The sequence below is a fragment of the Chelonia mydas genome, chromosome 4, assembly GCF_015237465.2.
Source record: "Chelonia mydas isolate rCheMyd1 chromosome 4, rCheMyd1.pri.v2, whole genome shotgun sequence".
NCBI classification, from domain to species: Eukaryota; Metazoa; Chordata; order Testudines; family Cheloniidae; genus Chelonia; species Chelonia mydas.
The window spans coordinates 14,312,719-14,338,476 of record NC_057852.1 but is presented as its reverse complement, the minus strand read 5'-3'; the positions used below and the strand labels follow the sequence as shown (position 1 = coordinate 14,338,476).

Here is a 25,758-nt window from a genome sequence, read left to right as displayed (position 1 = left end):
AACCCCACACGTTCTTGCATTCATGCTTATAGAAGGGAGAATGAAGTGACGTGTCCGTTGAAATTAACATCTGTACTGTATGTTTGCCCTAGGGAGTGCTGGAGAGCTTTCTGGGCACAGCAGTCACTGGAGCGGTCTTTTGCCTTTTTGCTGGTCAGCCACTCACAATTCTGAGCAGCACAGGACCTGTCCTTGTCTTTGAAAGACTCCTGTTTAATTTCAGCAAGTAAGTAAAGGGGGAGAGGAGTGTTGCCAGTGCTAATACAGTGTTAGCTGGGAATGAGATTTTTAAAGTGGGGAATTAAGTGCATTGAAATTGAACATTTAGTCGTGTGAGGGTGAGAGAGCTGTAAAATGGGGGCTGGAATTTTCCAAGGTGCTCATAGAGTTCCACTGGGATTTGGGTGCCTAGCTCCTTTTTGTTCCTTTGTTAATCGCAGCCAGCGTCCGATTACAAGAGACATTTTGCCGAGCTATAATGAACTGGACAAGATGGCAGTGCATGGTATTACTGACTACAGTGGAACTAGAGTGGTTGGTACAGTGGGCTTCCTTAATCACTCTGTTGCTCAGAAAGATGAGCAGATTTCTCCATACAATAAAGGCAGAATCCCATTCCATGAATTTGGTGGCAAAAGTCCCATTGACTTCACTGGCAGCAGAATTTGCCATTAAACTGGTGGTCTACTGAAAGTGGCTATTTATATATAAAAATAAAAGTATCCATGGCATGCACAGATATTGTCACCAAATCTCCTAGATGGGATTTTGTTGCATTAAATAGCTTTCTTTATCAACTCTGAATTAAAAAAGGGCTTTTTCTGTGAAATGTTTAGGTGCTACCCTAATATAAATAATAAAGTCCACAACCAGATTTGCACCCCTTTGTGTTAGGTGCTGGATGGACACAGAATTTTCATTTGCTATTCCAATAAATAATACCAGTAGCATGACATATTGGGAGATTGCTGTTCTAAAGTAATCAGGAGTACACTTCCTTACTGTTAATATTACCTGCTGCACTGTTGACATTTTTGATGCCATACAAAATGGGAGTATGTTAAGTTAAACAGAACCAACCAAACCACATCTCTTTCATCTCCCCATAAAGAAAGAACCCACAATATTATGTATTGTTAAAGATCTGAATTTCAAAGTACGAAGACATTCAGTGTTAAGGAAACCGTGGGTTCCCTCCCAAAGCCATCTGTAATACGGAACAGCTGTTTAACTGATTGTAGTTATACATGGAAAAGGCCTAATAGATTTTTAAACTGAACATGGCTGTAGATTGCAATAAGAAAGGAGGCATAAAGTGACGTGTCTAGGTAGCGAAAGCATAATTTCATTACTTCCTTCATTATACTGAGGTTTCTAGGGAAATTAACCTTTGTGGAAGTTTAGTAATCTCGCTTGATAATTCTAGCTATTTTCTGGAGGCTATTTTAATTAAGATGATCTAATATGTCTCTCTTCTACACAACCTAGAAAATATTAGACATGTTTGTATATGCTTTTGAGATATAGTAATGCTGCAATGCAAAAATATATTTGTGATCTATCTACAGAGTTCTGTATGATGTTCATTTAGAAGTGGGATGAATCTACTTGATTTCATCATTAACCTTACCACATTTGTGGTGTTGTGACTGCGTCTGAAAATAACGTGATACAATTTAAATGAGGGCCTCAAAGCACGGCATAATCTCAGAGTCTGTCTCATCACATTTAGCAGTATTTCAGAATCATTAGTGTTTGAAGCACGTATGATCACCCACTGTTCTCAGCCTCTGTGAGACAGAGAGCCAGATATATTTCAGCACAGTGAGAAGTTTAGTAAAACATAGTGTCCATTCACCCTTTTGTGAGTTCAGCCATCAACTTTTGTTCTTTCCTGCAGTAACTTTCCCCAAAGCTTAGTAGTATACAACTGTGCAGTCATACAGAAATCATTAGTGCAGGGATCCCATGTGTTTCTATAATACAAGCACGATTGTATGTGTTAAAATTCATAATCCGTTAAATTACCTCCTCAAACTCTTTTTGTTATCGAAAGCTTGTTCTCCTAAGTCCTTGGTTCTTACACACCACAGACTTAGGGCTGGTCTACGCTAGAAGCTGATGCACCAGTGCAGCTGTGCCGCTGTAGCGTGTCTGGTGAAGACGCTCCCTGCCGAAGGGAGAGTGCTCCCGTCAGCATATGAAAACCACCTCCACGAGAGGTGGTGGCTATGTCAGCAGGAGAAGCTTTCCAGCCGACATGGCGCTGTGCACACCCGTGCTTAGGGTGGCGTAACTTACATTGCTCGGGGGGTGGCTTATTCGCATCCCTGAGCGACGGAGGTTATACTAACACAACCTGTAGTGTAGACAGGCCCTTAGTTGTGGTGCTTCCTGCTGAGGCACTGAAACACCAAGTTTATTTTGTAGGGGGAGGGGGAGAAAATCCACGTTCCTTTGAAAAAAGGTCACAGCTAAAATCCACAGCTATTTCTGAAGCTGCCAGTTTCTTCCCTGCCTGGCAGTGTGAGAGGAGCTCAGGTGACAGAGCCTGGTCAGCAGGAAAACCAGTGGATGCTCTGCCTGGGAGCTGGGCCCCAAACATAAGCAGAGTGCTCCCCGCGCATCCTTTTCTACAGGGGGAAACTCCCCTCTCCCCCCCACCTCCACCCCTGATTCCCTCTATCCACTGTGGATCTCCTGCCTCTCTCCCTCATACAGCCCAGCCCTGCCAAGAAGAGAGAGAGGAGATTAATCCTGCGGCCCATCTCTTTATCTTCCTGGAGCATAGGCAGCAAGATGCAGGAGAGACTGGTGTGTGTGTCGAGAAATAGATTAGATGGGCAAAAGCAACTCCTTTGGACCTCTGTAGGAGGAGGAGAAGGGCATCCTCTCCTTTCTCTTTCACTGGTGTAAATTAGGACAACACTTTCTGGTGTCACAACATGCCTCTAGCCTAGATGATCTGATCCAAATCCAGGTACTGTGAGCAGCAGGAATAAATAGGAGGTACAAAGTATTGCTCTTTTTCCCTTAAAGAGGAGGTGGTTTTCAAACTTACTGTGACTAAAATCTTTTGGTGTGTAGCAGTGGGATTTATGGAGAGCCACTGCCACGTGACAATTGCAGTCATACGCTGACTTTTCAGTACTTCATTTCAGTTCTTCCTGCTCACAAGAACGTCCTGTATAGTGGCAACAAAATTAGAAAGAATTCCATGGACCGATGCACAGAAAATTCAAAAGTCCTTTGTGGAAACCACGGCTCTACTCCAAACAGGCTTAAATATCAGCAGGCCTTCCCAAAAGATTTATAGAAGGCAGTGTGATCAAGGTCTTCATCTACAGAAAATGTTTGCATGGTTGCTTTCTATGGAGATATCTGGATTAGATGATATTTCATTTTATGAAATAAGTTTCTCTTCTCCTCCCCCAAAACCCACTGTGATTAATCAAGTAAACATTAGAAAACTGGTGTGAATAAGTCAATTGGTGGCATGAAGTAAAACAGATTTAAAGGAGGAAAAACATCAGAAATGTGTCCCTCTTCAGTAATGGGGCCAGATAAGTACCTCAGTATCTGAGCCCCTCATAATCTTTAATGTATTATCTGTCCCTAGGGGTACAGCAGCACGGAGGTGTAATTCCCAGCTCCGGTAGAAGTACATATGCTAGTGCCTAAGAACAGCTGTGTGGCTGCAGCAGCTTGCTGGAGTAATGGACCCAGGGGATTGAGCAGAATTGCACTTGGGAAGCTAGCCATAACTGCGGTGGCCACGCTGTTATTTTTAGGTGCTAGCTGGGAATTATATCTCCCAGCTGCTGTGCAGACATACCCTTAGTGACTTGCCCAAGGTCCCACAGGAAGTCTGTGGCAGAGCAGCGAATTGAACCCAGTTCTCCTGAGTCCCAGCCTAGTGCTCTGACCACTGGGCCATTCGCCTTCTCTATACGTAGTCTCCAAAGACACCACTGTAGCACACTCTCTGTAGTTGGCTGCTCTTTGCTAGCCCTTCAGTTGCCCCTTTTTGCCTGTAGAGAGAGACATGGACTCGTGCTCTGAGCAGAGGACCAGGAGCCAGGAAGTCCTGGGTTCTGATCTGTGCTGTGTCGCAGGGCCTAATTTTCAGGATTGCTGAGCACCAATAGCTCAAGCTGAAGTCAGTGAGAGGCTGCAGGCGGCTCTGAATATCCGGCTCCTAACCTCTCTCTTGGTCCCCCCATCTGTAAAATGGTGATGAGGGTAAAGTTTACCTCACAGGGGTGCTGTGAGGGACAATTAATTAATCATGGTAAAGTGCACTGTGCTTATTGTTGGCGGAGCTTGTGAGGCCCTGTGTTTAACTTGTTGGTACTTCTCTGGTTGTGAGCCCTAGGCATGGAGTGGGAGAATGGTATGCAGGGAGGGGAATTTGCAGGGGACACTGAGCCCAGGTTTATGGTATAGGGGTGTGGGTACAGGGAGTCCCAGAAATAGAGAGGGATGGGGGACTGGCACACAGGGAGCTTGTGGGGGTGGACATTGGAGGGACCCAAGGAGCCCCAGTGTATGCAGTGAGCTTGGCTGCAGAAGCTGGTGAGGGATGCCCAGGTGGTGCTGGAGGGCCGGGGTGTGATGAGGAGGGCTGGGGCTGTATATGCCATGTTCTGTTCAGACTATGCCGGGGAATTCTGCACTATGATTGTGGGACTTTGGTTACGATTTACGTGCATTCACCCCACAAGGGCTATTTGCCCTTAGAAAGGCTCTGGGGACTATTTCTGGGGACACTGAAGCAGGGAAACCAAGGCAGGGAAACTGCCTGTCATGCTATGGCCTGCTGCAAGGGGGCATGCCAGTCAGGCCTACCCTATAACTATTCCCTTGTGTCCATCATCTAGTGTTGAAAACCATTCAGCTACTAGTGTAGATATGAGGAAAAGGCATTTTCAACACGGTTACACAAAGTATAATGATGGTCTATCTACATAGGGGAAACCTTCTAAAGGGTAGAACCCCAATGCAGCTAGGTCCATAGAGACCCCGTTCTTCCAGGACTCTTGCAGTCTTACAATAATGGAGTAGAGGAGACAAAACTGTTTAACATTAGCAGCTAACCTGTTTTCACCATGAGTATTGCAGAGTCCAGGGGGGCCCTGTTGCTGACAGTCGGTGTCAGCAATCGGTCATTTTCTTAGCCTAGACAGGTCCTAGAGATTAGCTTGACAGTGATCTAGTGATTTCCCCATTCCCTTCACTTTGAAAGTGTCTTCTCGTAATGCTGCCCCAGACTGTTCTTTTAGGGTTCTGGGCTATATGTGAAGTGAGTCCTGCATTCCTAAGGAGTCCCTGAGTAGAGCTCTTTCTTCAAACGACACGAAAAGATTTTTACCTGTGTTACAGGCAAGCTGAGTTTTTAAATCCCCTTTTTGAGATCCTCTCAGTTGCACTTCTCTGGTGCAAGTTCCACTACCTTCACCCCTTAGACTGGGTCGGTGTGTTTGGTACCTGTAAGTCCAGCAGCTGGTCCAAGTGACTCGGAAACAGCTTCTTCAAAACAAAGTGTTATTTTATTCACCCAAAGGCACGTAGCAAGGAGAGGGATAAAACAACAGAAGGCCTATGCCTGGATCTTACCTAAACTTTATTCTTTTCTTGCAAGTTTTGCATAAGTTCCACTCAGTCCAGACCCCTGTGCTCCTGGCCTAGGAGAATCAGACAGCCTCTGTAGCAGTCTCTCTCTCTCTCTTTGTCAGAGAATCATCTCCAGCTGCTGCATGCTCACCTCCTCCCTTTCTCAGCTAGGGTTTTTAATGGTTTAGGGCCTCTTTGATCCTAGGCTCTGGGAAAAATTAACCTCCAGCCTCGCTGGAGCCCAGTGGGTGGACATTTCCCAATTAATAGCTCCCCCGTTGTTTCCTTTAAGATTTTGGCAGGAACTTATCTTTGTTGTTGTTTTGTTTCCTATTTGCTTCCTCCTAATAGCCTCTTTTGATTAATTCCATGCAGTTAGGCAGGATAATATTAAACAGGTACACTGAGGTGTATATGATAGTCATAACAAATACTATACATAACTCCTTTGTTCCCCACAATTTGCAAGCCCTGAGTTCAGACTTGTGTATTTCTTCTTTTGATAATATGATTGATTTTTAAAGGAGGGCAGGTCCTGCCTTCCCTTCGCTGCTGCATGGGAAACTCTGAATCCTGATCTTGATATTTATCAGGGAAGTTAATTTGCAATTGGTTTTCTAAGATATGTTGTAAACTTGGGGCCTGATGGTCAGCTGGTATAAACTGATGTCAGTGGAGTGACACTAGTTGGAGGTTTGACCTTTTACGCCTCCGTTTATATTTTCTCATTGATCTTCTGCAGTGCTAAACCATGTTATTTATTCTAAAAAGCACTTAAGGTCACCTGTAATATACAGCAATGGAGGTTGAAGCAAAACTGAACAACCCTAGGTGTTCAATTGCTAACTCAGCTGTTAAACTAAACCGCATCATTATCACTGGCTAAAAAAAGACAGAGCCTACTGGTTTAAGTGTTACAGGAATTATTGCTTTTTATATACCCTAATAAACTCAGCTCTTAAAATCCATACATTTCCCAGTTTCACTTTGGGAAGTTCTCTAACCCTTTATGGAATTATCCAGCCTCTAGTATTTTTTTCCTCATTGTCACCTATTTTAAAACACTTGTTTTGCAGAGACCATGGATTTGATTACTTGGAGTTCCGTCTCTGGATTGGCTTGTGGTCAGCCCTCCAGTGTCTCATTCTGGTTGCTACTGATGCCAGTTTCCTGGTCAAATACTTCACCCGCTTCACAGAAGAGGGATTTTCCTCCCTGATCAGCTTCATCTTCATTTATGATGCTTTCAAGAAGATGATCAAATTAGCAGACTATTACCCAATCAATTCCAATTTTAAAGTGGACGATATCACAGTTTACTCCTGTGACTGCATGCCACCAAAGCCAGGTAAGAGAATACCATATTAGCTCATTGACTTTCAAATATAGGCTCTCACTTGCGTGCTCTCTTTCTGTCACGCTATCACTGTGACATCTCATTTAACCGTTAAATTCACCCTATGCAGATGAAACCAACACAGAGGGCTGAGCACCATGTAAGTTCCAGTAAAGCCCCCTATTGAGGCTTTAAGCGGCACATAGGTCTTGTGAATTGCACCCTAAGTGCTGATCTAAAATTCTCTCTGGGCCTGGCATCTGAGGGCCATCATGTACATCATTACCAAAAAGGGGAGGTGGTCTCCTGTGTTCTCATTCCTTCACACATCCTTAGTTTTGAATGGCATTTCTCTAAAAGCCTGGGAAAGGACAGAAAGCGATCATTACATCAACAGGCTGGGGACACACAGTCTCTGTATACACGGCACCTTTCTTCCAAAAGTGCAGGGGATTGGCTACGCAAGGCTGGTATATGAATAAGAGGGGTGTGTGTGTAATACAATATTTTTACGTAATAATTGTAGGGGATCCGGCCAAACAGTTTTGCCTATTACTGTAGAATGTGTGTAGTGCAGATGAAGTTTTAATGGGCACAGATTAAAGCTTGGAAATACAGGTGGACGCAACCAGCTAAAAAACCACAAATACGAACAGGATGCTTTAAGCTGTGTGCCAGCTTTCTTCATTATGGGTGAGTTAGTAATTCCTGAGACATTTTAAACAATGACGACCGAGTAAGAAATCTGGCATACAGACAAAGTAAACGGAGTGTTACAGCATTGTACCTGCCAGACAGGAAAAAAATCAGGTCAGTGCTATCCATGTGTCTGCCACGGGTTGACTGTAACTAGATCCATTAAAATTATGTATTTGTTATCCATTAAATGTAGATCTGTTAAGGATGGGATTCTCAAAAGTTCTCAGCATTGGCCCAGCTCTGCTCCCATTAAAATCAGCAGGAACTTTATTATTTATTCCTCACTGGGAGAAGTGAGGAAGTTGAGTTAGGCCAACACTGAGTGCTTTTGAAATCCCACTCTAGACAGACAGCATTTTAAGATGTCCATTTAAATGACTTAGATTTTAAATTAAACGGATCCAGGCAGAGTGGGGAAAGGAAACGGTGCAACTGGAATCTGTATGTGAGTCTGTATGTTTGGGAGGGAAACCCTCATGCTTGTGTAAAAACAGAGATTTGTGCCTGGAAATGTGACACTAATCCTAGCCTTTGTGGGGGGAGAGGAGGGGTGGTAGCGTTTAATTCAATCACAGTCATTAAATCCTGATTTTTAGAATTTCCATTTCACCTTGTTTACGTTGTAACCATTATATTTATTGTAGAGGAAAAGGCAGAATAAATGAATTACTGGTCTTTGGGGACAACTGTAGTATGCGGTTGCTCACATCACCCCCAGAGAGATTTCCACACCAGACTCTGGTGAAATTCAGGCTTTCTTTAATTCACGAGTGGCTGTGTGCATGTGGTCTCATCCTAGCCCTTACATTTTGGTACACACCCTAAACTCACTGCGTAGTTCGGCAATCTCACATCTTGGGGAAGGGCTGGTGTGTAGGAGTCGACGCTATTGCCCTGACTCGCTTCACAACTGTGAATCAGGCCCTCTGTCTAGCTTGATCCCATGCATCCATGTTCCGTGTTGTTAGGAGCACTGAATTCACACAGATAATTAGGTATGAAATCCTGGTGCACTAAACAGTGTCTATAAAAATTCCGTCAAATATCTCTCCATGTTTTCTTGGTCTCCTAACTTGCCCAGGTGTGTTATTTCCTTCGGGCTCCATTGCACCTTTAGGGCACAGCACTGCCTCAGGAAGAGCACTGGAGGCATTCTGCCTCCCACAGCTCAGTGCGCAGGGGAACCCACAAGCTGCTACGTGTATTTAAGAGATGTTGCATATTTCTCACCCCTTATGCCACCTGTTGTGTAGGGGGAACAGAGCCCTGACTCTATCTGCCTGCCGCCAGGCACCATGCTTCCCTTTTTGATTGTCTTGGATAAAATCCTGTTTCTCCATGAGCACACAGAAGCTAGCCAGAACTAGCCCACAGCTAGAAGAGTATTCTCCACATTACACTAGTCAGAATGATCTATAGGTGGGATTTTCAAAAGCTTCTAAAGGAGTTAGGAATCTAACCTCCATTGACTTTCAGCGAAAGTTGGGCATCTAACTCCCTTAGGCACCTCTGAAAATCCCATCATATAACCTTAATGCTCCTTGGGAGAAAACGGAGACATTATTTTGAAGGAATCCAATTGTTTTTATGGCCAGCGTATTCTTATAACAATAAAAACCAGGTCTTTCATCCCAACATGCTTTCCTAGCAAAAGAATGTGGTCCTTGAGTAAATAATATTTTAACTGGCAGATTACTTGTTTTTCAGCACCAGGATGGTATGTAATGATTTAGCAACTGCACACAGGGAGATTGTGACATTTTGAACCAGGAAGCAAAGTTATAGGAAAAGAATTAGGAAAATCTCATGAACAATCCCCTTTCCCCCCCCATTCCTAGCATTAGCACATTCCTTATTCATGGGACAATCTTGGAATTTCATGGAGGATACTCTCTCATGCTCCTCCAGATTTGCACATCAGTCCATGTAAATGCCTGGAGGACATTACCAAGATCTGCATCAGAAAGATAAGGCCTTACCCTTCTGCCCAGGCATAAATGGAGACAGCCAGTCCTGACCACGGCTGTAATGCGGTTATCTCCATGCCATCCATAGTTCAGTCAGACCTGCAAATTATGAAATCTGGTACAAGCATCAGGCCCTGCCCCTTCACCAAGAGGTAATCCCTGCCATAGCTTCTGGTTGATTCTCCAAACCTGCCAGTGTTGTCTCAAGTCTTCTCTGGATTGAGCCTCCATCTGCTAGTTCTCATCCATATTCCTCTACACATTGGGTCAGTGACTTTAACACACCTGCTGGATCAGTTGAGATTGGAGCCACAAAATTGGGGGTCACCAAAGCCCCACTCCTGATGTTCTTTGCTCCCCTCCCCTAATAGCCCCATCTAAACCTTGAACGAAAAGGGTGACAAGACGGCACCTGTGGTAACCCCCATCAGAGTGCTCTCGGGTTTGATGAGCAATCTCTCAGTATAATCTTCTGGGATCTCACAGCCTGGAAGGACGGGAGCCACTCCTGCATATACCTGCTGATAAATCTAGAGTACCCGAGGTACCGCTGTGTCACAGGGCTTTTGCTGGAGTGTTGGGAGTGGAACAAATCCTGTGATTCAAAGGCTAACAGCGTGTGGGGGAAGGACTGGAGAAATTCCCCATATATAGCTGTGGTGAACAATGGAAAGGAGAAACATCATCTAGAAGGAAGAAGAAAATAATCTGCTCCAGGTTTTACACTAGGCTCAGAGCAAGCTGGGAAAGTAATTTGCAAGTCTTGTTCCTGGAAAACAGTGTCACATGACAAAATGCCCATCGCAACTGGCATTAACTGGCACCCTTCTAGGTAGTGTCAGCCAAAGGGCCAGGGGTTAAGTGGGCATGCCAGCTGCGCTACTCTTATCTCTCAAAAAGAAAAGGAGTACTAGTGGCACCTTAGAGAGTAACCAATTTATTTGAGCATAAGCTTTCGTGAGCTACAGCTCACTTCATCGGATGCATTCAGTGGAAAATACAGTGAGGAGATTTATATACACACAGAACATGAAAAAATGGGTGTTTATCATACACACTGTAAGGAGAGTGATCACTTAAGATGAGCTATTACCAGCAGGAGAGGCGGGGGGGAGGACGAGGGGGGGACGGATGACGGGACCTTTTGTAGTGCTAATCAAGGTGGGCCATTTCCAGCAGTTAACAGGAACGTCTGAGGAACGGTGGTGGTGGGGGGGGGGGAATAGTTTTACTTCGTGTAATGATACATCCACTCCCAGTCTCTATTCAAGCCTAAGTTAATTGTATCCAGTTTGCAAATTAATTCCAATTCAGCAGTCTCTCCTTGGAGTCTGTTTTTGAAGTCTTTTTGTTGTAATATTGCGACCTTTAGGTCTGTAATCGAGTGACCAGAGAGATTGAAGTGTTCTCCGACTGGTTTATGAATGTTATATTTCTTGACATCTGATTTGTGTCCATTTATTCTTTTACGTTTGTCCAGTTTGACCAATGTACATGGCAGAGGGGCATTGCCGGCACATGATGGCATATATCACATTGGTGGATGTGCAGGTGAACGACCCTCTGATAGTGTGGCTGATGTGTTCACCTGCACATCTACCAATGTGATATATGCCATCATGTGCCGGCAATGCACCTTTAGGTAAAAGTACAACTATTTCCCCATGTTTATTTCCCCCCACCTGCCACTGTTCCTCAGATGTTCCTGTTAACTGCTGGAAATGGGCCACCTTGATTATCACTACAAAAGGTTCCCCCCCCCCCACCCCGGCTCTCCTGCTGGTAATAGCTCATCTTAAGTGATCACTCTCCTTACAATGTGTATGATAAACACCCATTTTTTCATGTTCTGTGTGTATATAAATCTCCTCACTGTATTTTCCACTGAATGCATCCGATGAAGTGAGCTGTAGCTCACGAAAGCTTATGCTCAAATAAATTTGTTAGTCTCTAAGGTGCCACAAGTACTCCTTTTCTTTTTGCGAATACAGACTAACATGGCTGCTACTCTGAAACTACTCTTATGTCTGTCACTAGGCCTTTGGGTCGGGTCTGAGGCACATTAGCAGAGAGGTTTCCACTGGCCATATCTCATTTATTAAATAGCTTGTTTAGTACTTCAGTCTTGATGCTGGCCAATTGGCACCTTTCAAAAGCCTTAAATTGATGTGTTTTTCTCTCTCCCTCACACGTGTGCGCCCCAAAGGGAGCGTTCTCTTTTCTTCTGAGTCTGTTTATTAAAAAAAAAAAAAAAAAAAAAAGAGGAATACATTTGCATTTAAATGAATAGTTTTCCAACTCAGCTGCTCATTGTGGTTACTAGGAGAGACCTTTCCCTGCAGCTCAAGAGTCTGCAGCAGCAAAGCCATGGGGGCGTGGGCAGGGAAGCACTACACAGGAAACGGTACATTTTCAAGGTGTGCAGCCTCCTGCAGTTTGCTTACATGCTGTGGCTCATTGTTGACTTTTCTGGGGTGGGCGTGCTTAAAAACAGGAGGACGATTAAAGGAAAAGCCAGAGAATGCGTCACTGCAGTTTCTCAGGGTTTGTTCATAGTAAAAGTGCTAACTCGTCCCCAGTGTGCCATATTCAGAGAGCTGCATGTGACTTGAAGAGGTTATATGTATCCAGGCCCCTTGTACTATTTAAAGCATAAATGGTTTTCTACAAAAGAAACTGCTTCTTTTTAACCACAATATCTGTAGATCTGCATGCTCCATGCAGTGTGATACACTATCCTGCTGAATTTCATTTTTACTTGACTCTGTCAGTCGTTTGAACGCACTAGCTTGAGCAGTTCAAACTGGTTTATACTGCTGTTTGGGATCATCTATGAAAGACACACAACCATAGAGCGTTGCTGGAGATGTGCGCCTTGGAAACAAGAGGGAGACATGCTGTGCAAAGGCAGGGTATGGCATGACACCCTTGCTTCTCCTGAAATCCCCAGGACAGAATTCCTGTCAATAGGGCACCTTGTAATAAGTAACCAATGACAAACAATAGATTGTTTAGTTTTCTCTTGATGCTTCCTCAGGGGCTGTCCTGGGCATTGCAGTCAACTGGCTTTTCTGCTTGAGAAAAGTTAATATATAGGCTAGGAAGAATTCAATCTTAATTTCTTTTATCATTTTGACTAATATTAATATTTATTTTTTCAATTTTTATTGATTTTACATTTTCACAGTTGTGGGAAATTATGGAGGGGTCAGACAATTGGGGGCTCAGACAATTATTTAATGACACTAAATGTTGAGATTCAGAAAGAAAAGGAGTACTTGTGGCACCTTAGAGACTAACCAATTTATTTGAGCATAGGCTTTCGTGAGCTACAGCTCACTTCATCGGATGCAGAAAGTTTCAGATTCAGAAATTCAGAGATTCAGAAAGTTAAAACTTGATAAGCATTAAAACATTAAATCGTTAACATCACGTTAACATATGCAAAGTAAATATGCTTACATCAAATTCTAATAAGTTCTCAAGCTGCATTTTTCTCACTTTGCCTATCTGCAAATTTTGATGATTATCGATAGAAATATTTTTTCTTTTGCTGGTTGTGGGTATGTCCGCACTACGTGCTGCTTTCAGCGGCGTGCAGCATACATACGGGTGTAGTGCCCCGAGCACAGGTTAATTCAGCAGTGTAGACCATGAGGCACAGCACAGGGGAGTAAGGACATGCCTGAAGGATGTGCTTGAATACGTACCCTACATAGCTCTCTACTTGCCAGAGCCATGTCTCTCCATCTATGCCATTATTTTTAGCAGTGTCCCGCTTGCCTTTTTTCGGCTAGAGCCCTTCTCCACCGCAGAGAGAGACTCCAGCAGTGGGGAAAGGCTGTGGTGTGTAGTGTAGAGGTGTATGGTGAAATGGACGTTATCGACATTTACCAATAAAACCTCATCTTTCCAGGTCTCTTAATACGTATGACAATTGTGCCTGTAGTCTCACGGGGGCAGATCCTGATACCTATGATGAGTAACACTTTACACTGCAAGTAGTTGTGCTGAAGTCAGCAGGGTGACACGTGGAGTAAGGTGCTATTCAGTGAGAGTGAAGAGTATTGAAAACGGACCCACAGTAATTTGAAAAGAGGAGCCTTTTGTAAATGGGAAAAATAGGCGTGAGATTTAAAACTTTCATTTTGTGAAAACAGAATTCCAATACTTGGTTGCTTCTATAAAGCAGTCGATAGCCATTTTATTGCTTCCCTTCCTAGGCTTCAATTGGTAGTATTGATATGCATTTTACCAATGAAGAAGTTGACTACAGAGAGATTCAAGGTCAGTTTCTGCCAGCCTTAGGGTATCTTTCTTTGTGAATGATCCCATTGATTTCAGTGTGACTACCCATAAGGTGCTATTTAATAAGAATTAAAGTGGCAGGATCTGCCCCGAAGGGCTTTGACCAAGACTACTTGACTAGTCATAAACAGAGGAGGGAGCAAGCCCAAGTCCTGGCTCATGGTTCCCTTCTGTAACCGCTACTGACAGCATTTTCCTCTAGACAGCCTTACTAATACCAGCTAAAACAACACCATAATCATCCTGTCTTTAATCCGTGTCTGCTTCCTTTTAAAATTTGTCATAAATGACACCACTGAAAGGTGTTTAATCCTCTTAGTTAGTCTTTGTGTAACACAGAAACGGTAGGTTAAAAAGGCAAAAGGTGGCATGGTCACAGATGAATAGTTTGTTTTGAGGAACGCTTGATGCAGTCTCGGCTTTCGTTTGTGGTTTCCCTAAGCTTTGCACCCCTTTCGCTGTTCCTTTGTCTATTGCAAAAATGAACCCCGGGTCACTGTAAACCTTCCTGCTCAGTATCTTTAATACTAAGTGAAAGTGAAAAGCGGTGCAGTCATGGGTGAAGTGCAGCTGAAAACCCACAGTGGGGCTGTTGTTGAGAGGAGACATGCAGAACAGGAAGGGCCAGGATGCAGGTTTTTGAAGATCTAGACATTTGCTTATCTAGTTTGTTTCTTTACTTTGAAAACGTATGTGTATATGGTGATAGGATTCGCTCTGTACCACTAGGCTCATTAAATGTAAAAGGTCTGACTCTCTATTGTCCTGCACCTTGCGTGGTCACCGATACCAGCGCAAAATAGGTGTGAAATGCTACCATTATGATTTTGTAGCATTTTACACCCACTCTGCACTGTATCAATGACTGTACAAGGTGCAGGGCCATGGTGAATCATGCCCCAAAGCAGCAGATTATGCCTCTCTTACTCATCCAGAGAGTTAGGTAAGTGGATTTTTCACACCCGTGAGCGATGCAGCTTTGCCAATGTAAGTTTTCAATGTAGACCAGCCCTTACTCTGCAGGAAGTTCCTCCAGATTCAGTCTAAGGAGGAAGGTGCAACTCAGCATGAGCAAGGGGATCAGACTTTGGCCCAAAGTAACTTGGAATCCTGGTGATACTATCAGTGTCCCCATAACACATCTCAGGGCTATAAAGCCTCATGGCAGAAAGTATCATAAGCAGGACTAGGACACCTATTAAAATACTTTGTTTTGTCAGCAAAAAACTCAGTCCCCCAACTTTACCTTAAGCATCAGAAGATGGAATAAAAAGACAAATGGCAGATTAGCTAAAAGAGATGCCTAATTCTAGGGGATTTTGTGTAACTCCGTAGTAAGTGATCTCTTTCCAGTGTACTTTCCTATACATATAGAACATATCAAATCCTACAGGGAGTGAAAATACAAAAGGGTGATAAATTGCCAGTGACTGTGGTGTTGTGAGGTTTGTTTTTGTAAAGTAGGTTCAGATAAGGTTTTATTGACTCTGTAAGTAGTCAGTTCAGCTGATGGTGAGAGAGAGGTCTTTGCTCATGCTGAGATTTATACTTTCAGTTGTTTTTGTTCTTGTTGCAATTAAGATTTGGCTTCAGAGCTGTTGAACCAGTGCTATGTTTGCGTTGTAAGTTATTACATCCTGCTCTGCACATGGCAGCTTCAGAAGGCCACAGAACAAGATTTCCATGGAACTGTGTCTCGGACCTTTTGGCAGGGCGTTTCCTGCAAAGAGCTAACAGGGAGTTTCATTGTCATTGATTTTTCTCCTTCACCATCCCTGTACTCTTCTACCAACACTTACGGCCCAAAAAATCCCCCCGCCCCCACCCCCCACCTTTTAAACTAACGTAACTTGGAGCTAGTAATGGTACGTCCCATTCACTAAGATGCCCCTGTTAGTTAGTTGATGGGGTGATTGATGTTTAGCCTAGAGTTCTGCCTTCAGCACACGTAGCTGATGCCTCATGGCTGCCTGTGCTCTGTTCAGTTGGCACAGAGCCTGCTCACACGTTGGGCAGGCTGTAGCTCTCGGGGGTGCTCTACGTCCCAAACAAGGACTTGTTTTAGGTGAGCAGGCTGCATTATGCTGCAAGTGACGTCTCTTCTGTGGAAATTTCCCCCATATGGTGGCACTGAAACATTGGCATACCGTGCCTACCTTCACGATGGAGGATAGAGAGATGTCTCTCACCGCAAGCATGACTGGCCTTGCTCTAGGGGACGGAGGAAGAAGGCGCATATTAAATCAAAACAAAGCTGTTGAAATTGTCTGCACGATTTTTGGTACCTTGGAGTCACTGCATGTCCCCGTACATGAGAACTGCCCTTCAAGAGCTTGATCCTCTCACTCGACCAGTCTGGATATTGTACAGAAAATGTGCCCCAGCATGTAATTTGGGGGGTGGGCAGGTTGTGGGGAGAGCGGGAGGTAGTGTTTAAAAAAAAAACAACCCGTTCAGTTCCTGGAGGAAAGGAAGCCAGGCTGGCCTTGATGCTCCTGTGCTTCCCCCTGATTGTCGAGGCAGTGTTCAACCTTACTGCTCTTCTGGACTCTGCTGCTGGGCAAAAAAAGGCTCCTTCCCTCTATGGCTAGCTCTGAAGCTGCACTCCATCTTGACAGACACAGCCCTGAACACAACCCACCTATGCTACTCATGGCCTCCTTGCTTGATTACTGCAAAGCCCTGAATCTGGGAATGAGTAGGGCTGCTCTGAGGAGACTCCAGCTAGTTCAGCGTGTGTCTGCCTGCTTGCTTAGCCTTACATGGAGACATGAACGCCACCACTCATGCTCCAGACTGCACTGACTGCCACAGAAATTTGGATTTAATTCAGTCTCCTGGTTTGGGTCTTCCAACCGCCCAATAGCCTTGTGTCCAAGTTATCTCCAGCAACATCTCTCCAATAACAGTGTGGTCTTACTGGTACCACAGCTGCAGTCATCAGGAACAAGAGAACTATAAACAGGGAAAGTGAGAATGGCAAAAGCAGGAAATAGGGGTTTCTCTGTGGTTGGCCCATAGCTGCTACTAGAGATTAGAATAGGCTTGAATTTTACCACGTTCCAGCTCATTGTAAGACCCATCTCTTGACTATAGCTTTTCCCCATAACTACCGCCTCAGAGAAAGAAATGGGGAAGAAAGAAGTGTGGGGCTGGATGAGACTCACTGGAGGAAACAGAGCAAAGACAATCCATTGCTATGTATTCAGGGATAGGAGGGAGTAGAGGAAAGAAATGCAACATGTTTCTTTTAGATGTTGCTGGCTTTGTAAATTTTTTGTAAGGCTTCCCAGTACCACAGTGATGAGCACAACAAACAGGTAGGTAGTTAAGTCCTTCAGGAATGAAGCCTGAGTGGATATGAAGAGTGTGTGCTGTGAAAAGGGGAGAGGTTTCTGAGTGGTGGAGCGGACTTCAGGTTTACAAGATTCTAACTTGTTGGTTTCAGTTCAGTGCAGTCCATCAGTGCTGGCCTTCATCTTAGGATGTGACAGTGCAGTGGTAATTGTTGAACTCTACCTTCTTGTGTGTTTCTGCTCAGGGGGAACAAACTATTCTGTGCAATAGACCTTTTACCTGGTATGTCAGGTCTGCACATAGGATTTTGACATAATTGGAGATGCTGAAAAAGGAACTGTGGTGCCCGAAACAATGCCAGAAGAGGCATTTACTGCATATTCTGTAGTGCTGTTGTTGAAGGAGGGAAATATTTCATGTATTCATGCCCAAATCCTCACTACACATTTCTTGATTGGTATATTTTTCATGATTACATTTCATCCCCACTACCAAATAGGTTTGAATTTGAGATACAAACATGTTTCCATGCCAGACCTGTATCAATAGGGATGAAATATGATCCTGATGGAAATCCGGTTCCAAAATCTGGAGTAAAATTTTAGGGCAAGAATACATGACATTTCGCAAGTAGGAGGAGGATAACCCACTTGTTGTGGGACTGGAAATCTTCTCTAAATGTAAATATATCCCATTAGTTATATAGTCCACCTTACTCTCATAGTGCTATAAAACAAAATCATACCTGTTTAGTTTCTATAATGCAGTACAATTTATATGATGCCCTATTTTAATGTAATTGAAATATTCTTATTGATGATAAAAGTATTTATTCGAGTTTTGCAAAACACTGAAACGTGCTTGGAAGGCACAATCCCCTGTCTAAATGAACCTTAAAAACCCAACTGACTTATGCTGCTACAGTGGTACCGTTCATAGGGTAGGGTATGTCTGTGGCACAGTGAGAGGTGTGAGTATGTTTCTTTACCAAGCTCCTGGCTGGTATTATCGACTGCTCCTTTATTTATTTTTTAGGCTTTAACAGTTTTATCATGTCATGTAGCCACGAGGTTTAAATTTGGAACAAGTGGGAATTTATGAATTTTGAGTTTGCAATGAAATACCAGTGAAGCTCCATAGTCTTGTCATGTGAATAGCGAAGTAATCCACTGTGATTACTTTTTTTATTTTACTGTAAATGCCACAAGCAGTTGTACGGGTTTAATTATGAAGTGTTACCGAGGTTTCTTGTGATGCTGTATTTTTTAGGCCATGTCTTCACTGCAATGTTAGCGCAAGCTATGACTTGAATTTTCCCCCTAACTTGATGCCTGTCCAGTCCCCACTCACAAATTTGTATCTCAGATTCAGGAGTCCTTTAAGCTCAGCTGTCCTGGCAATGGGGGGAGACTGGGGGAGGTGTGGAAGTTGGAGCACTGCTGATGCTCAAACTTCTCATGCTGTAGGGATGCAAGAGCTCGAGTTACAACAACTCATCAGCTGCTAATCCAGTCACTCTGAGACGCTAATGAAATCATTCTCTGTCCTCCAGTGTCATTTTGCCATCTGGTTGCTCTCATTTGAGCTAGGCAGCTCCAGTGGAGTAATCTGAGTGAACTAACTCAAGCTAACTGTTGCAGGCAGCCAAGCCCTCAGGACTTGTGGGTCATCTGTAAACATTCATTTGGGCTAAGAAGACAGCAAATATTATTTGCTACTACTTTAATAAATTATCATAGTTTTTTAACATCTTAATTTTGTTCCCATTCTTAACTGTTTAAACACCACGTTCACAACGCTTCGTTTTCTGTCTTCTCTTTCAGATAATCGTTCAGTATTGAATGAGACAATGGCAGCGTCAGTTGATTGGCTGACCAGTTCCCCTGCTGAGAAGGTAAGTGAGGCTTACAGGAAAGCAGGCATTGAAAACCTCAGTGTGCTGTTCAATTATGTGTTTGGAATAGATTGACACCTCTGCACTACTGGTGCTTTTTCTCCAAAAAATGGATTAAAAATAGAGGGGTGGTTTCTAAGCAACGTTCTAGTCCCATTGCAAAGAGCCAGAGAGGGAGTTATTCCTCCTTTTATTAAAAATAATCAAACCACAGTCCCATACTGGATAGTTACTCCTCCGTTGCTTTTCCAGTCTTGCTTTGGGAACATGTGATTGTATAACCTGCTGTTTGTGACCGTGGCCTTGCCTGGGAAAAGGTGTTACGGGTGTAAGTGAGCTTACCATCGCACTTTCTCTCCCATAACTGTGATGCCGTGGATCCTGTACTTTACAACTGAATTTTATTTTAAGTATTCCTCTTACATGTAGTGCCATTTGTGCACCTATGGTAGGTGGTTTGCCCACAGAGATACTCTCGCTTCTTTCAGCAGCCTTTTCAGCCACTAGCAGTGCAGACATAGGAGTATAGGTGCATAATTTTACAAAATATAATTCTGGATACCCCAAAAATTTGAAACGCTAGTGGAACTCACAAGGTGTGTGCAGACTTAAACAATTTGAACTGCATGATTTCATGTCACTTCCCTCTTCCCTGTCCGTTGTATGTTTATTGTCCATCTCAGATCTTAAAAACTTTAGGGCGGGGAGGTTGCCTTTGATGTGTCTTCGTGCCATGCTCTCCTATGGTGCTATAGAAATAGTTTGGACGCTGTTAATATCCTCACAGTGTTGTTACCTTTTGCCTAATTGGTAGTATGATGCTGTTCCCTATGTTAATGCTGCAGTATTGTTAATTACTTGCAAACAGTAGGCCCCATCCTTGTGATTGGGGTTGGTCCTGCTTTGAGCAGGGGGTTGGACTAGATGACCTCCTGAGGTCCCTTCCAACCCTGATCTGCTAGGATTCTATGACTGTGTAGGTCAGCACTTGTGCCCATGAGGTCAATGGACTCCTGGTCGCCAGAGGGACCTTCCCATGCAGATCTGATCAGAACTATAGTTCTAAAGATGTTAACCTGGACCACTGTACTAGTTCTCTCATTACAAACTTTAATTTGCTGTAGTTTGGGTACAAGAGAGCTCACACGGGAGGCAAACTTTTGGACGAGAAGGAGAAAAGAAATAGAACTTGGTGGTTTCAAACTTTGGTTTGGTTTGGTTTTCCGGAATGAAGACTAACTTGGGGTTTAAAACAGGAAATTTTACCTAAGAATGCAAAGCTGCTGGCTGGGTTTTCTTTATTATTATTATTTTGTTTGTATTACAGTAACACCGAGAGACCTCAACTGAAATCGAGGCTCTGTTGTGGTAGGCACTGTAGAAACACATAGTGAGAGACAATCCCTGCCCTAAGGTGTTCACAATCTAAATAGACAAGACAAAGGGTGTGTGGAGGGGAGGAGACAGAGTCCAAGTGACTTGCCCAAGGATACCCAGCCGGTTGATAGCAGAGCCAGGAATAGAAGCTAGGTCTCCTGATTCCCAGCTAGTTGCCTTGTGCACTGGACTACACTGCCTTCCTGGTGCCTCCTTTTCGTCTTCTATGATTTTGTTACTGTGCCTATGTGCAGTCACTGCGGTACTTCAGCAGCTGCGTTCTGCTCTTTCACTGAGACTGAAAATTAGGTCCTAATTGTTCAGCTTCCCTTCATAGTAAATGATGCTTTTAAAAGTGATGAGCAGCCCCAAGCGCTAGTACGATACTACCTGTCAAGGCTCTGGAGGCCACCTGCCAGGAAAAGAATGCCAGTTGCTACTTCAGTTTCATTAACAAGAACAGCTCTTCTCACTATTTGTGGAGTTTGCATTCAATTTTCAGGCTTGGGGAAAGGCTGGAAAAGTGCATAAGGGGAACGTGACCGACTAATTTAGGGGGGTGAAGATATAAAAAAAGCCCAGTTCAGAAGAGGAAGCTGGTGCAAATAACCCAGCAGATCATATTTCCAGATGCTCTTCTGTGGGACAGGGTCCACAGCACTGGATATCCCCCACCCTTAAAGCCCCATATGCTAACATCCTTCCTGCAACTGAGTAGGACTGGACGGTGCTCCCTTCAGAGCTGATGAGCATCTCTCCTGAATCAGTAATAGAGAGAGACATCAGGCGCACTCTCCCCATGGGAGCTGAACAAGTAGCACTCCCAGCCAGGGGGAGTCGGACACTGGACCCAGGGATTAATACCTGTTCCCTTGCATGTGCCAGTGTAGAGAAATAACTCCAGGACCAACTCAGTGTTTTCCCTCAAGCACTAAGGTTCCTTATAGTTTTAGAACAAAACAAATTGTTAGGGGCACATGATGATGTTAAGAATGGGAAGAACAGTCCTATTCTAAATCCTTGTAGACAGTTACCCAGGGAAGCAAATGTGCTGAATCTTTGAATGTACTGTGACAAAGTGAGAGAGCTTCAGGGTACTTCTTGGAGTTGACATCCCACTTGTATCGGAAAATGGCATATCTCATTTATCTGCTGGTGCAGAACCCTTACCAGTGTGCTTCCACTGACAGCCAGCCACTGTGGAAGGTCATCTTGTTGGTCCATGTGTTGCCCTCTTGGTGCTTGCGGTCTAATCTCAAAGCTGGAAAAGGAAACCTCTGTAATAAAACATTTTAAAAAAAAAAAAAGGAGTACTTGTGGCACCTTAGAGACTAACCAATTTATTTGAGCATAAGCTTTCGTGAGCTACAGCTCACTTCATCGGATGCATGTAGCTCACAAAAGCTTATGCTCAAATAAATTGGTTAGTCTCTAAGGTGCCACAAGTCCTCCTTTTCTTTTTGCGAATACAGACTAACATGGCTGCTACTCTGAAACCTGTAATAAATCATTGTGATTCTTTGGGTAAAGATAGTGCAATCAAGTAGTCCAAAAACTTTCCATCTATTTTAAATCTATGAACGGGCTCTGGTACTTCAGAGAACAGAGCCCTTCAGTGTACCTGTCAGTTTCAAATGTGCTGCCTTTTGAATGATTTAGTTCATGGCGAATGCTTCTGATGATGGGTGTTTGTTTTATTTTAATGACATGATGGGGAAAAGGCTCATGAGGAAACCCTTTTTTCTCTTGTGCTTCTGGTGACCCAAACACTCATTTTCTTTGAAACATTCAATTAACACTCTACAGTTGTTCATTTATGAAGCCATTGGCATCCAAGTCCTAGTGGTTTTACCCTCCAGCAATACACATTCAAAATCAGCATGTGGGAGGCAGGCACAAAATCTTACTTCTGTCTTTATCTCCCTGCTCCGAAAACATCCGCCCACTTAGCCTTTTGTTCCAGGCTTGAAGTTAGCAGTCCAGGCAGATAGGCAGAAATCCTGTTGACAGGGAACCCGGTTTTGCTTCTTTGTGCTTCAGAGAGAGAAAAAGCTGAGAGAGCAAATGTGGCAGCACCTTGTCAGGTGGATAAACTGATAGTCTCCCCCCTTCCCCACACCCTCCATCATTGTCAGCAACATCACACCTCAGTTCAACTACAACTTTCTGGATTGGTGAAATTTGCTGAGGAAGCTGCAATATAATACAAGCAGCCTTCCAGCACAATTTGATACATGGCCACTGTTGAGTTGCATGCCTGATGTATATTGATACATGTATATAAGTGTATGAGATACTAACAAACGCACGCTGTGGTTACGTGTGTGTACCCTCCAACAGTAGGCATCTCCTGGTCTTAAATTGGTACTTTTAAAGTGTCTCCAAGGTTTCTAGTACAATTTTGTCCACTCACTAGTTCAGCATTCCACTTCCAAGTAATTTATCTCCCCCCCCGCCCCCCGACTCCTTGTGTGGTCGCTTAAGGGAATGCCGTCATATTGTATCTCCGATTTCCATCTGAAAAGGTTGTGACTACCGTAGTAATAAGCAACATCTAAGATTCCTGTAACGAAACAGATGAATCGTCTTCTTCTCTTTTTCCTTGTTTGTGGGCTACGTGCATTTGACTGCACTTCGTAGATAGCTCATTTCGCTGCTTCTGCTGTTATAGTCCGTTTCCTCCATTTGGGTTTTTCTGCAGCATAAGGCAGAAAACATGTGTTTGAAATAGGAAAATGTGACTGTAAACTCCACCCCAGAACTGGCAGGAGGTTCGGGGATAGGTGTAGCTACCTGAAACAACTTCAGTTTTGTTTAACACTGTATTTTGAGTGGGCAGTGTCCCTTTAAACTGCCCACACCTGTTTCTCACAAGTTTATTTTGATGATGCACATACACACTTCGTATTCTTCATTCCTTATGCATTCAGATTTGTTCTCTCCTTCTCACCGCACTGGCATTGCTGGGAATTATGTACACATAGGGAGAGGAGACGAGAACTCCATAAACTCTGCAGAGTATTAAGCAATAGATCATTTTCTGACATAACTGCACAAAGAAATGAGGGGGTCTATCATGTAATTTTAAGTACAAATTGTGTTCCTCATTGGGAATTACAGGGTTATGATCTGGTTTAAAATATTTGAATCTATGTGTACGCAATTCAGGTTTGCTCACATGCAGAATCTTTCCCAGTGCTACTATAAATAGGGGCCCAATTCAAGTCCCACAGAAGTCAGTGGAAATATTTGTTTTCAGTAGGGGTTGTACTGAATCCCAGGTGAGCTGGTGCTTTACAACATTACTGCAGGGAATGCCTTAAGACTCAATCCAGAAATGTTCCACTCCTGTGCCTTTTTAATGGCCCCCAAAAGGAAAGTCAAACTGTATCTTGTATATTGCCACTAAATCCATGCAGGGTCTTTATGTAGGGTACAATAGAGAACAGAGCTGAACGTCAGGGTGTGTATGATAGATAGATATAGGAGGAACACTTTTCTGTCAGGTGTTGGGTAACTCCACTTGGGAAGAATTACATAGATTTTTTTTTTTTTTTTTTTTTGGCCAGATTTAGGCAAACTTATTTTTTTGTTCAATTTTTCAATGGTAATTAAATCAAAATTGGTGAAATCATACATCCCCTTTTCTCAAAGGAGGCTGCAGTTTTATCGTTGGCAGCTACAGTTTTCTGAACAGTTCTAAATGCAGCAGTGTGAAAAGGAGTCATAAGAAATACAAGGCTCAGATTGCCTGACGATGCCCAATACGAAGTCTGATAAGGGAATTGTTTTGCAGTTCTGTCCCTTGCAATTTAATGTGATTACCGAGATGTGCATTTTGCGGTGGAGTCTGGTATTCTCTGGCCATTTTGTGCTCTGCACGCGCTGCTAAACTGAGGGCTTCTATGAACTATATAGAGGGACCCCAGAACTGAATTAGAGCTTTGTTCTCAACATAAAACCAGGAATGTGTGAAGGCCAGTGTGTTGGTTCACCAGGAGGGCTACTTGTTACCCAGAATTAATCAGACTTTGCATCAGTAGCTCACCGTACTTCTCATATTTTAGTGGTCTGGGTAGAACTTTGTGGAGGTGATGCTCATAACTCCGTTCCAGAGGGGTCTGAGCTGCTACTGCCAGAGCTGGCTCTGGAGTGGAAGCCTCCTGCTGTCAAATGACATCAGGCAGTCTTGGGGCCCACTTTTGAGGAGGCGCATGGGGTCTCTTCTGCTAGAAGGCCAGCGTGTTGTGCCTTCTCGGATAGGAATGGGTTTTGATTAGGTGGTGTGGGCAGGGAGTGAACTAGAAAAAATGAAATCTGAGTGTCAAGTTTGAGTCTCGGGCAAGCTGCTCCACTTGCACATCAGAACTCTGCATCTGGTTTCCAACTTGATCAGGCAAGCCACAGGGAAGCTAGACAATGATTGGCAGGTTGGGGAGGCCCTGCCAGTGGAGACAGAGGCAGTTCTCCATATCCAGTGGAGGGGACAGGGATGAAACAATGTTCTCACTGAAGAGGTTTGTATTGTGGGTAGGTATCACTGACCTACATTTTAAATTCCAGAATCTGAGGGGGAATCAAGCTTTGCCTTTTGTTTGTGCGCATGCACCCGCTTTGCCGCCCAGTTCACATTCACTTAGCAAACAGCCACACCACTGCAGAAACTTTCATCCTCAGACCATAGCATTGTAGCTCTGGGCTCTCTGCTCCAGCTGCTATTTTAATGATGAGCAGAGTTATGAGCTGTAGCTCACGAAAACTTACGCTCAAATAAATTTGTTAGTCTCTAAGGTGCCACAAGTCCTCCTGTTCTTTATACCAGAGCACAGCTTCATGGGATATTTTCTTTGCTCTTTAGTACAATAACACGATCGCCTGGCCATCTCTGACAAAGAAGGAGTGCTGGAAATATGGAGGCTACCTTGTGGGCAACAGCTGCAACTACGTCCCTGACATCACCCTCATGTCTTTTATCCTCTTCTTTGGCACCTACACCTGCTCCATGGCTCTGAAGAAATTCAAAACCAGCCGTTATTTCCCAACCACTGTAAGTATCTCTGTTTATCACCTGGGGGAATTGCCTTATTCAAACAAGAGCACATACAATGTACTCTTGTTTGCAACCCCTTCTTTTGCAATAGATACAGCGCCGAAGGACAAACACCACTACGTGGGGATGCACGCGCTGACACCAGATCCTATCTGTTGAAGTAAAACCAATAGTATTGAATTTAGGCAAGTCACGGAATTGCTTATTTTTCAGCTCT

The 25,758-nt window shown here is 43.8% G+C and overlaps 1 protein-coding gene across 13 annotated transcripts in view; it reads left to right on the top strand.

Annotated features, from left to right (window-relative positions):
* SLC4A4 (solute carrier family 4 member 4) overlaps positions 1–25,758 on the top strand; it is a 257,343-nt gene that overhangs the window by 190,150 nt on the left and 41,435 nt on the right. For all 13 annotated transcript variants that reach the window (XM_043545163.1, XM_037896687.2, XM_043545166.1 and 10 more), the window contains 4 exons: positions 93–226; positions 6,690–6,961; positions 19,044–19,114; positions 25,350–25,538. In XM_043545163.1, coding sequence (XP_043401098.1) covers positions 93–226; positions 6,690–6,961; positions 19,044–19,114; positions 25,350–25,538 — 666 coding nt within the window. The remainder of the gene's footprint in view (positions 1–92; positions 227–6,689; positions 6,962–19,043; positions 19,115–25,349; positions 25,539–25,758) is intronic.